At 34.9% G+C, this 13852-nt stretch overlaps 1 protein-coding gene across 1 annotated transcript in view; it reads right to left on the bottom strand.

Annotated features, from left to right (window-relative positions):
- The window catches only part of Tusc3 (tumor suppressor candidate 3), a 212793-nt gene extending 209009 nt beyond the window's left edge, over positions 1-3784 (bottom strand). The window contains exon 1 of the mRNA XM_077792602.1: positions 3506-3784. Within this exon, the coding sequence (XP_077648728.1) occupies positions 3506-3643 (138 nt within the window). The 5' untranslated portion in view covers positions 3644-3784. The remainder of the gene's footprint in view (positions 1-3505) is intronic.
- Positions 3785-13852: the final 10068 nt, after the last annotated feature.

The following is a 13852-nucleotide window of genomic DNA, read 5'->3' as shown; positions in this document are numbered from 1 at the left end:
GTACTGTTTGCATACTTCTTCCACTTAAGCTCTTTGCTTAAAGGGAACTTCTATTGCTTACCTCCATCTTCTCCCTTGTTATCATTTTCTAAGTAAAATTTCTATTTCACAGTTGGGACACTAGAAATTAGATATCATGCATCCAGTGTAAAACATGTTTAAAAACATTAATGGCATACAGAATTATGTCAAAGGCAGCTGAACAATTTTAAGCAAATATTTTACTAATCTCCCAGAAAGCATTTATGAGCAAATCAATTTTTCATATTGCATATTCATTATACCTACATATCCTAGCCTATTAACTAATTACATCCCTTGCAAATATAATAAATTATTATAAAGGCTGTTTTTGATGACTAACAAATCAATACTTCTACTGTAATTTATTATACAATTTGAGCTCTATTTACATAATCAGAAGAGGTCATTATAAATTACAACAATTCCAAATGAAGCTGATTAACTGATATAATAATCTATGAAATAGAAAAACTATCAAAAGAAAAGCAAAATGCATTAATATACAAATGAAAACTACTAAGAGGCCAAAGTCTTCCACACTCACATCACATCATTTTAATTTGAGAATTAAAAATTACTTTTTAATGACTGTATTTAATATAATTAAGAGATGTGGCTTAAGAATCCTCACTTTTTTCTATCCACTTAACTATTCCTACATATATTCTTAAAGAGAATACATAACAAAACTATTTTTAAGGAATGAAAATGTCATCATGAAGAAACGTGTATATAAACATATACATAATACATACACGTGTACATGCACATACATATACACAAATGCATGGAGTATCACTAATTCTGACGCAAAATCTCTATGTGCAAAATTCTCAACATAAAAGTCTAGAATTCTCAGTGTTTCATCATAAGTAATAGATAACCTATTTTAGAAGCCATATAATTTATTATCATCATAAAGCTTAAAAATAATTTTTAAAAAATCTTACATTTTAGAATTTCACCATACTAACATGTTTATTTAAATAAGAAACACATAATAGATACTTACCACTTATTGATCATCAGTTATGTTCTACTCATCACACTAGATACTACATAAACTTATTTAATCCCAACAATGATCCCAAGATATAGGTATTATGTCTGTATTTTTTTTTAAAAAAAAGGAACCAGAATTCAGCAACATTAAATGGTTTGCCTGGTGTCATACAATCAAGGACTGAGTTATAACTGTATCATTTGTCTGACTCAAGAAAACATGTTGTAAATATTACCACCACAATTATTACTTCCTTAAAAGCAAATAATATACATTCTTGACTCCAGACTCAATTTTAGGGTTCAATTTGGATTCACAAGAAAGAAAAGCTCTTCATGCCATGTCAACTATTCTGATATATAATGGTAGTCATATTCATTGCAGTAAACTACATTTCAGCTGCTATACTTTCTGGTTCAATGGCAAATCTTACTCTGGGCATCAGATTCTAATGTCAGCAAAGAAAGAAACCACATACAGGAAAAAAAAAAAAAAGAGGTACCCCTGAAAAAGCATCATACTGGTGAACAATCATTTCTCATTATTTCCAATGTATAATGTTTTTATTCCAATAATGGAAGATATCACAGTTTGCTAAAAGAGTACGATATACAGAACTGGCCTACAATACTTCAGAGACCTAAGTATCAAAACTTCAAATGTTTTTTAATATGCCTTTTTTTTCCATAAAGAAAAATACATGGTTACTGTAACACCACCATATATTAGTATTAGCTTCTACTTTTTATGAGAAAAAGAATAATTTTGGAAGATGCTCATTTTCAATCTTCAGCATTGTTCTCCCCAGTTTTTCATTTTAAAAATACCTTCTATAAAATATATCTTAATGGAAATATACTACTGACTTTTAGATTTAATTAATTACACTGGTATCATCTTTACATATTCAAGTAATATTACAAATGGAGACACTAAGATGCCATGAACATGTACCCTTTTTGCATTTTTTCCCTCTGCAGTTTAAAGAGTAGTCCTAAGTGACAATCCCAGGAGGTAAAACATCAGAATTTCCATGGAATTCCTCATCATATTTTATTGCTCTCTGCTTTGGTAACTCACAAAAAAAAGAAAAATAAAAGAAAAAGAAAAAAAAGTCTACTACTCAATCTTCTACTTTTCTCATCAACAACTATAAAACCTAAAACTCTCGAAATATAGCATATAAATACCAAATATTAAAAATATATCTTCAATTTATATTTCTAAATACAACTGTAACAAAACTAGTGATTCTCTAAATGTTGTTGTCAAAACTCCACAAGGAATTTTGTATGGCCTAATTTCATGCTAAAATTCAAAACAAAAAACTAACAGTCATTAATATTGCCAGGTAAGGTGGTGCACGCTTGTATTCCCAGTGGCTAAGAAGGCTGAAGCAGGAGGATCTCAAGTTCAAAGCCAGCCTCAGCAAAAGCAGCCCTAAGCAATTCAGTGTGAGCCTCTGTCCCTAAATAAAATACCAAATAGGGCTGAGGATGTGGCTCAGTGGTTAAGTGCCACTGAGTTTAATCCCCAGGACCCAAAAGGAAAAAAAAAAAAAAAACAGTTAATATTGACCACAGTTTTTTCTGCAATGATTAATGAGAAAAGACAAAATGATTACTTCGAAAGTTATCTATTTTATCACTCTCTATCCAGCTATTAAGGAATTTCTGTCAATACCTTGATTCAAATTATGAGACACGTGTAGTTGTGTAATTCCACCAAAGAAAAACCATCTTGGATTATATAAACAGTATATTAACCAAAATGATCCACAATTAGAAACACTGAATTTTTCTTCTGAAACTTCTAGATCAATCATCCATAGTAATGATGCATCACCGAATTTACAAATAACTCTGCAATTACTTTAAACACAGTCGTTTCAAATCTCACGCTGGCCAAAGTTAAAGACTAAGATTAAAATCGGGTGACCTGAACTTCACCCAAAAAATGTGCATAACGTAAATAATGTGAGGTTATTTCACAATTACACATTGAGTTTAAAATAAAAATAAACGTACACTTTTAGAAGGTATAATTCAGAATAGAGAAAAACTTAAAACACTCTCAATATTCTGTTTAATCCAGAAAAGGAGGAAAATAAAGAGTTAAAGAGTTCCTGGAGCTTTATAAATACTTCTCAAGGGTATTTTCACATCCACCACACCCCTTTCAGCGACACCAGCGACCAAAGCTCGGCCTGCACACACAGGGACTCTCAGTGGTCCTAAGTGACATTCCCAGGAGCAGCCCAGGGCAGCCAAGCGGACGCGTCCTTTCCCCTTCAGGGGACAGTACTGGGCTAAAAGGCGGCGGACCGCAAAGCACCCGCCCCTAGGCCTCCACCCACGCGGCCGCCACCGCCCACGCCCCGCGGCCCTGCTGCCTAGCAACGATGCGGGGCTTCCTGGCAACGTGTCCCGCCCCAGCCCGCCCAGGCCCACTCGAGAAAGCCAACAGGATTCATTCTACCTCTTTTTTCTTCTGTCCTCCCCCGAGCTGGATGCAGAGAAGCAGCAGCAGCAGGAGAAAGGGAAAGCTCCCGGTGGGCAGGTACCGCAGCCGCCGCCCCGCCTGTCTCCGGCGTGAAGGAGAGGCCCGGGCACCCATCGCCGCAGGGCAGTGTCTCCTCCACGCGCGGTAACCGTGAGCGCCCAGCTCCTACTGCGCCCCACACCTGCCAGGCCAGCCGCCAGGAGCCTCCTGGCTGGGGCCTCGGGGTGGCAACGGCTCAGCGAAGGAGCTGGGTGGAGGCCGAGGACACACAGAGGAGGAGACTGACAGCGCATCCGGTTCACCGGGAGAGAGACCTGGAAAGGCGCTGGATGGGGCAGGAAGTGGGCGTGGCGAGGAAGAGAGGGCTCGGTGCGCGCGGCGCGGAGTTCTCACCACGACTGTACCCTGAGCCCCACCTAGGGAAGAGAAGCTGTTGTCTATCTTGCTCAATCAGAAACTGTCCTTTTGAAACTAGGTCCCAGGAATAAGCAAGGGACCTCTCAGTCCAATACTTTACCTGGTTGCCTTCTTGGGTGATGGAGAGCTTTGAAGAATTAAGGATCTGGCCCCTCTAAGCTACTGGTATTCATATTCTTATTGGGATAAGTTTAGGGACACATATGTGTCTCCGTCTAAACTCTCAAGCTCTCTAACATACTCTGGGGTTTTCTGGATGCATAAGAAGTGGCCCCACAACTTGACACCTGTTTTCCAACCCCAACTGAAGATCCTGAGAAGCCAACATAGACTTGGCTTCATTCTTTCAGTGTTTATTGACTGCCAATGGACACAGCAGTGTTCTAGCTGATTTGAATGCAAGAATGAATAGAACTTAACTCGATTTCTGTTCTCTAAAATTTTAAGAACAATAGTAGCAGACATTTTATTGAACTTTTGATAAGGGCCAGGTGTTGTCATGTGTACTCATTTTATCCTTCTACCTCAAGATTTCTTGTACCATGAACATGTCTGATAATGGGATTGACCCTATGGACCTAATCTGAAAATAATATTTTAAATGTATGAAATTATATATATATAAGATTTCCAAAGAATCCATCACAATGGAAATATCCAATTAAAACTATTCTCCTACTTCCTCATATTGATGAACAAATATTTGTATTTTGTGGATATTGGACAGCAATATAGATGTGTGACTCTATAAACATTCAGGCAACCCAAAATGATTGTGTTTGACCAAGAGGCATAAAATTACAGGAGATTTGGCCAACTAAATGTTATGAGGATATAGATAAGTTCAGTCATCACATGCGATCTAACAGACGGTTGCAATAAATTTGGTAATTTTGAAGTAACAGTGATCACAATATTTCATGATGTCTGCAACCACTGTGTTGCAATATGAAAATATCTATACTTTCTATAGGAAACAAAGTCATAGATACTAACACTATATAGGGTTTTTGTAAAGGAAGGAATCAAATTTTGTGAATGGTTAATAGAAATAGGATCATAATTTTTTCCATTACAATGTTTGCAGATGTTATGAAATTTCAAAGCCTCCAGATGAAGAATGTTTGCACCACAACACTTTTATCAGGGAAGTTCTAGTATAATAATTTTCCAATGCAAAAACTAAGGCCCAGATGATCTTATCCAAGGTTATGTAGTACAGCTAGAAAAGGTTGATGCAGAAATTTGAACTTTGGCAGTCTAGCTCTACAGTCATGTTTATGCTACATCACGTTTTTAAAAGGCGTTTACAAATAAATCCCTCTTTCCTATTTCCCAGGTTTTTCATTTCCCATTATTATGTGAACATTTTGCTTGTATTAGCTATCACTCTGTTAAAAGAAAAAGTTAAACTGAACAGTTTATTTGAACAAAGAACAATTCATAAATCTGGCAGCACTCAAAACCAGAAGAGGTTCAGAGAGCTCAGCTCCAGCAATATTAGCAGACAACTTGCAAGGCTTATTATAATAGCAAAGTGAGGAAATTGCCTGATTATCCACAGCTAGGCATTCCCCCTAGATAGATATGTTTTGGGGTGGATGATTGTATCCAGTCATCTTGTTGGGTGCTTGTGATTGGCTGAGGTTTCGTTTATAGTAGTTGTTTCCCTAATTGGTTACAAGAAATGTTTTCAAGGCAACTCAGAATATGCTTACATTAGAGTTCTGGTATAGAAACAACTCCTGGCTAATAGCCTCCTGCCTATTTTGCTAAAACACTCCCAAAGTATAGCCCCTTGTTCTTTCCTTGAGACCTGTGAAACTAGCCTCAACTTTTGGTATTTGAATGAACTTATGATTTTATCATTTCTACCCCTACTTCTAAATATAGTGAACATAAAATCCATTATCTCCCCTTTTCCCAAACTTGTTTTAAATCCCTTTGTGTAATTATTGGTACCACTGTCCCAATTGTGGATTTTCAGAGCCTCACATCTGTGTTCCTTTTTTTTATTCCCTCTAATCTTGCTGCCATCCACATTCACTTTCCAATTTACCCTACCTCTACAATGTCTTAGGAATTTACCTTCCTTTTCCCATTTTGTAACTCTAGCATTCTTTAGAACCACACCAGACAGCTTTATTTGTTGATCCTCCTTTTCTTACAATCTTAACTACAACCTCGACCAGCATAATCCAAGAGTCCTTAATGATGCCTTCCTGATTTCTATTGTTAGTAGAGCAGCCAGGGTGACTCCTTCAATACATAAATCAGTGCAAAGTATCTTCTCTGTCTACACTAGAAATAACAAAATCTCCCATGCCCTCAGAATCTCACATTACCTTGTTCCCAGCTACCTTTCCAAATTCATCTTCTATTTTTCTTCTGCTTTTTCAAAGTATTCCAGCCAGACCAGCTGTTTTGTTTTCCCTAAAAAAAAATGCCATGCACACTCTATTCTATGTTTTGCACTGCTTTTCTCTTTGTTGTAACCCTTTTCACCTAGATAGATGTTCACCTGGTGTACTTCATCACTTTATTCAGGCCAAGGTCTACCTCTCTTAAAATTATATCTCTCTATAGACCCTCAAATGACCGTGTCTAAAAAATAAACACCTTTCTCTTTACACACACCCAAACTTTTTATAGTACTGGCCTTTCACTGCTTGACATCATACCATTTATATTCATTTTGTTTCTAGCCTAACACATTACTTTAGTATACAAATGCCATGAGACAGGGATATTTTATGCACACTCTGTAAATACTTTATGTTTTGCTGATGTCAGAGTTCCCCCAGTTGTCACTACAATTCTGAATTGCTCTGGGAAATTTTACCAGTCAGAGCCTAAGTATTGCTTATATTCAGAAAACAGAGAAGAAACAAGTGTTTGGTTTAAAAGGTGCAATTTTAGATTAAGAGGACCACATGGGAACTCAAGGGGTCCATAAGGTTGATAATTGTGTAATTATGTGTATCTGGAATTTGGGCAAAAGCTAATGTATAGTGATCAGAGACATGATAAAATAAACCCTGGACTCTGGAGAGATGAAATTAAATAAATCATTTCTCATAAAACTAAGAGAAAAGTCCTTTTAAGATTCTAAAATGGTGACCCTGGCAACTTTTATCTGAAGAACACCAATCTAATGATATTTTCTTAACTCCTCCTTCCCTGGCATTGTCTCAAAAATAGACAATGCAGGTCTATATCCATTTTCTCCTTATGGTGTTTCCTTATGTAGACAAAACACTAAACAGTAGACCATAGAAGTAGAACTTCAAGGCCAGAGAACAATCTCAATGAGGAACAATAAAATTCTGATCCTAAAGCCAGAAAAGTCCCATGAGAACATATGCCAGAGTCAACTGGAATACCTGAACATGAGAAGCTCTCCAGGGGCCTCCAATACACACATTGTAAACTATGTCTAGGGTCTTGCTCCAACAGCACATCCTTGCTGAAATACCTTCATTTCTGTTAATACCCTCAAGCAAAAGACCATAGGAACACACTTGGGATCAAACCAATTTGGATTTGGATTTATTGGTTCATTGCAGCAAGGAAGGCAACCCTACAGGAACTGTGAGAAGTCCCAAAAGAGGATGTTAGATGGGGCTTCATATAGACTTTCTTTGTATGCTTTCAAGAGGATTCAAAGAGTGTGATTTTGCTTGATTTGAATCTGGCAGAAATGAAAGATTTTATGTAGGGTATATTACTGATTCTTGTCTAGAAAATGGAAAGAACAAAGTAGATCTAAAGCTACAATTGATCAAAGGGGAGCAGTCACATTATATTATCCAAGAAAGGTGGATGATGGGTCATTTTTGTTGTTTGGTCAGTGTTGTTTTTATCTATGCTCTGACAAGATGGTGGAGAGTACTCAATTTTATCTTGCTCTGTCACAGTCACCATGAAAATAACATTCTGTGAGATATTTGATATCCAAAAGAACTCTTCAGTGTTCTGGTTTTTCAGGGGACTGTTTTCAGAGCCAGACCAGCTTCAAACTGACAATCAAAGAGTGGTTTGTTCTTTCCCACATGGGGCAAAATTATCTTTATTTCCTAAAAAAAGAAAATCATAAGATTCTTGTGAGAGTGAAACAATACCCCCCAAAAAAGGATGATTACAGGGTTCAGAAGAGATATAAAATTCATAAGTATTTGCTAGGTTATTATTACTAGATTTACAGTTACATTAAAAGTATGTTAGTTTCCCTCTTGCTGAATAGTAAATACTTTGAGTACCAGGACTGTGTTGTGTTCATCTTTGTTCTCCCCGCGCCAATCACAGTAGAGTGTTTGCTAAAGTCCATGTTCTAACTCTTTCTAGTTGTATGACTTTAGACAGATTTCTTCCCATCTCTGTATCATTTATTTTCTTGTAAAATGACGATAATAATGTACCATGAAGACGGAATCAGTCTATACATGCAAAGTATTTAGAACAGCATCTAAAACCTGGTAAATGCTATGTATTAATTTCCATTATGGTAGTAGGTACTCAATAAATATTTGACTGAATTCCAGACAATAATTCCTCCATTATGTGAGATACTGGGTGAATACAAGAGAAGGGGCAAAAACGAAATGTCCATCTCTGAAAAGCATACACAGAAGTTTCAGCATGTTCCCATTAGAGAAACAAGCAGAACAGTGCTGTCAAAGTGTCTCTTTAACTGATGGGTAAACAATCAAATACCAGGAACAAAGATGGAAGTGGAATTCAGCTCCAAGTTCCTGATACTGTCTGTGACACCATAGCAGAGCAGACACCTTTTTGTCTCCAGAACTATCACACAGATGTCAACATGTACATACGAATGCATTTTTAAAGGAAAAACCTCTTAACTCCAAAAAAAATATAGCTTAAAAACCAACAATTGGAAATATCAATCATTCATATTTAAACTTACCTGCCTTTTTTCATTTCCCTAAACATAATAATAGGTTAGTAATAATAGTGGTTTTCAAACAGTTGATTAAGTTTCCATACTGTTTTTCTACAAATATTCTAACATAAAAGTGATTTTGTACATTATGATGAATTCATTCAATTATTTTTAAACTGTGTAACTGAAATTTCAAAGTAATATGTTCATACAATAAACAGCAATTAAATTATTTTCAACCTAATGCCACGTTCCATACTATTAAATTAAAATATTCTCATTTTTATATAATAGTAACATTTATAAAATGCTTTGATTTTTTTATATAGTTTGATTTCTGCCCTAGGATTTCTGCCAAGGCCAATATAAATTTATCTTTAAAACATTGTATTAAGGAATAGTCCAATAAAGTATTTTCTAACTGAGATGATCATACAAAGAGCAAGCACCTGTGCAATTGGATTTTAACCAGTATTTGTGGTTGACATGTTTTCAGAAACAACCCCCAGCATGCAGTAGTTATGTTGAGCATTTGGTTATCTCAAACAGTATCTCACTTATTTGTTCAAGCCTGTTCCATGTATCTAAAGAGGCCCGTAGAGTATACATAAGGGCCAAGAAATATAATTCCAAAGAACTGTAAATTGGTTAGTAACTCGAAGGAGGGAAGAATAATAAGGGGAAAAAAGGGAAGGAATTATTTTCTTAAATTCTAGTATATCAGATATTCTTAGGTCAAAGTCCAATGGTGGCTACTTTTTTTGTGCATTCAGAGCTTTCCAAGACTTACTAGGAAGATTCACTTTATCTTAATGAAATTATACAGAGAGAGGGTAGGAATATGGACAAATGATTGAAGCTCGTTAATTTAAGCCATCTGTAGAAATTTTTTAAAAAGAGAAAAGAATCCAAGAGGGTCACAGGAGTATTTAGAGAGTATCTCTAAGATTCTGGAAATAATTGAAAAAGGGTTCTACAGAGCCAGGGAAACATTGGAAAGGAAACTATGAAGCCAGGTGAGCAACAGAGATAATTTTGCTATCCTTATTATGCCAAACAAATTGTCTGGGCTCGGATAGATGTGAGTTTGCTACAGAATACTTAACAGAGTACTTTGATTTGTGGTTCTCCTGGATTTAAAATGCTGTAATTTGTTTGTGTACAAATGACCAATTCAACATATTCTGACTTCCTTTCAATTATCCCTTTCTTTTGAATTATATATAAAAGTTTGAATTGAACTTTTAAAATTAATGAGTAAAACATATGCTGAATCTCCAAGTACATGGCTTTCTTCTCAATTTATTTTCTACACTCATCAAATAAGGTAATAACTTACATGCCAATAATTCTATTTCACCGAATAAATGTTCATTTTAACCTTGTCATTTTCAAGGAAAGAAATGATGAATAGGTTTTTTCCTTAACACCACAAATGCTGAGCTGTGGATGAGGGTTTTTTTTCATATTAACAAAATGAAATATTTAATTGAAATTATAACCAGTCATTAAGTTTTATTGGTAGAATATTATGACAAATCCATTTGGTTTCCTGCAAGATTTCATCATCATCTGTTTCAGGGGCTAGATTGGTTATGAAGAAATATGTTAAATATATTTCTTTGTACTAAAATCAGGACTGACCAGGAAGCTCTAATTTTAAGGGTACCAATTTATTAGTTAATGGGCTTAATCTATATTGGCTGTATTCCAAAAAATAATTTGCTCATTTTTTTAATGGATATGTGTGTGTGTGTGTGTGTGTGTGTGTGTGTGTAGGACAGAAAAGGAGAATGTGTGCACAATGTTGGAGTGCAACAAGCAAACCAACCACATTATTTTAAGCAAGGAATCTATTTATTCCAAAGTCTTAGAAACTGTTTTTCAGTAGTGGTTTAGTTCTTGCATATAGTGCTTTTCCAACTGAGAATAAAGTAAGTTTCAGAAGCATTCAAGCTTCACATTGAAAGGGGTTAATTATATATGAAGTGACTATTTTAAATCAACAAGAACTATACTTTATTCATAATAAATGAGACAGTTCGATAATGTGTGTCCATGTGCAAATTATAGTAAACCTGGCATGGTTAAAAAATATAAGGGATTCTAATTAACCAGTTATTCAAATTAATTTTTAAATCTTTCATATACTTTGTTTATATATTCACATAATTTAAAATCCTAATAATATAAAAATAAAAAAATACTTAAGTTGTATCAAATATCATTTTGCATTTATGATTCAGGAGCATCTTTAACACCAAATAGTGATTTAGCATTATTGTAAATAGTTTATCCTTTCTTCAAATCCCTACTGAGTACTGTTTCCCTTCATGTTCTATTCTCCCACATCATTCATGCTTCAAACCATAAACCCTCAACATTGGTTCTTATAGATTTACATATGTACTAATGTGATAAGATTTCTACTAGTTTCCCTCTCTATAAAGTTGAATCCACTTATATTCATGTCACTCCCCCCAACACCTTGAAAATGTACAATGATTTCCAATAGCTAATATGATCAAATTTAAATCTCTAGTCCTGTGTTCCAGCCTTTGTCTTTCCCACCATTCATTTGTTTTCTATGTGTTTTGCTACTACTTTATTTCCCATTGCAGCCAAACTGATCCGGTCTCCCTACCCCTACATTCAGTGTTTTGTACCTGTGTTTTTGCCCTCACCAGCTTCATTGCATAGAAATCCTTTCCATTCTACAATACTTAAATCCCGCTTGTCACTTAAGACCCCATGCAAATTTCTATTTCTCCAAGAAGTCTTCACAGAATCTTCCAGTCACCATTGGCTCTATTTCTGAATTCTTTGCCTAGTCCTGTCACTGGACAATTAGTGATATATTGCAGCGAATCTCAATATAAGGAGACCTCTTTGCACTCCCGAAAAATATTGAGGATCCAAAGACTTTAATTTTTGTTGCCTATAGTTGTTGCTATTTGCCATATTATAAAATAAAACAAAAATAAACTATTTAAAAATAATAGTAAGCCTAATCCTTGTTGACATAAATAGCATATTTTTATCAAAAAATCAGAATGGTCTGATTGTTGCAATTTTTTTACCAATATTCTTAATTTCTAACTTAATAAAAGACAGCTGAATTCTCCTATTTAAGTATACATCACAATATATCCTCCACAATATATCCTTGTGAGAGACACGTTTGAATATTTAAAAATTAGTCTATCAGTACTCTACTCCTCTATCTACTTGCAAAATATAGAAGGAATAAGGAAATCACATGGGTTCACAAATATTCAAGTGTAGATTACCTTATTTAAGATTTTCAACCTAAGTAACTCCTTCCCAATACTAATATTGGGTATCATTTCCACTCAGTCTATCCTGTCTAAGAACAAAATATGTAGGTCTTAATATCACCTCAAGCAAAGCCCTGGTTTTTAGGTGAGTTTAAGAAATTACTATTGTTATAAATCCCTACAATTCTAAACTCAAAGGTAAATAGTCTTAAGATTATTTAGGTCACAACTTCTTCTCTTTAGATGTGATAACTGAGAATTAAGTCTGTTAATTCTCCCATATTCTTATGTCTTGATGATGGTAGAATTATTGAAGGATACTATTTGACTACATAGGCTTACTATTTTTTTAAAAGTGCTAATTAACTCCTTTTTAATATCTTTACTTCAAGGAATACAAAATTAAACATATAATGTAATCATAGCAGTTCATGTAAGGAAAGAAAAGTATATTCCATTAAAACATTAGGATTGCAGGCTAGTTTAAAATTTAAAATATATGTACCTTAATAAAATGTAAAATAAACTCTCATCACTATTTTGACTTTATCTTATCTCCTCTACTAGTAACTATACTTATTATTTTATTTAAGCCAGTTATTTAGAAAGTCAGATATTTGGGAAGCTGAAAATAAATTTATTATTTAATCAATCATTTAACATGCTATTATCATGGAACACCATACATTGATGGATCATCTTAGAATTTAAAATAAGTAATATAGGGGATGGGGTTGTAGCTCAGTGGTAGAGCACTTGCTTAGCATGTGTGATGCACTGGGTTCAATCCCCACCACCACATAAAAATAAACAAATAAAACAAAAGTATTGTATCCATCTACAACTGAAAAAATATTTTAGAAATAAGTAATATAAATAGATATGGTACTCAAAAGAGACCAGTTGAATAGAGATAAGGGATTGAGAGAGGGAGGAAGGAAGAAAAAGGGGAAATATGGGGAAACAATATTGACAAAATTATAATGTATAAATGTATACATGAACAAGTATATAGCAAAGAATGCTACTATTACATATATTTATAATGCACAAATAAAAATATGTAATTAGTAAATAATAAATAGATTTGGTCTTCAAAGAGCTGACATGTTTTTGGGGAAAAAGTACTCTTAAAGAGTATATAAGCTGTAAAGGATAAAGAAAAAATATATAGTGTAAACTGTACTACATCTAGTATAGCATCCTTAAAATTCTATGTGTGCCTTTTTCAAATCTTCTCTTGCTGTCCCCTTCCCCACCAATTTCTTATCTAAGCCATGCTGAAGATCACCACTTTGTCCAGGCTTTACAAAGATACAAGGGGCAGTACTTCAACTAAGACTGTCTCACATTCTTTTTACCTCCTACCTCAGGGACACCCATCAGTATTGAAGAACTCACACTGTGGAGCAACTCCTGACCACTGGGATATGAGAGCCGGTGGATAGATGCTTCCCAATGTCTTTGCACTATCAGATATTTCTAAGCCTTTCACAAAACTTCTCAAAATGTCATATTGCATCAGTCTCCTTTGGTGATTGTATATCTTTGAATTGCTATTTCCATTTTTTTATCATTGCCCCTCTTTTCTTCTCATTTAAACAACCTGCATTTCATCCCTGAAACTGGGCATTATGTGTACAAGCTTGAAAATCTTAAGTCACTGAAATGCTTGAGGTTGATAGAGAAAATCCCCTTGCTAGAGGAAAGAAGCTTCCTCTTGCC

This window comes from Urocitellus parryii, chromosome 14, assembly GCF_045843805.1.
Source record: "Urocitellus parryii isolate mUroPar1 chromosome 14, mUroPar1.hap1, whole genome shotgun sequence".
In the NCBI taxonomy this organism is placed as follows: Eukaryota; Metazoa; Chordata; class Mammalia; order Rodentia; family Sciuridae; genus Urocitellus; species Urocitellus parryii.
Note: the sequence above shows the minus strand (reverse complement) of the source record. Positions and strands in the feature narration are given on the sequence as shown.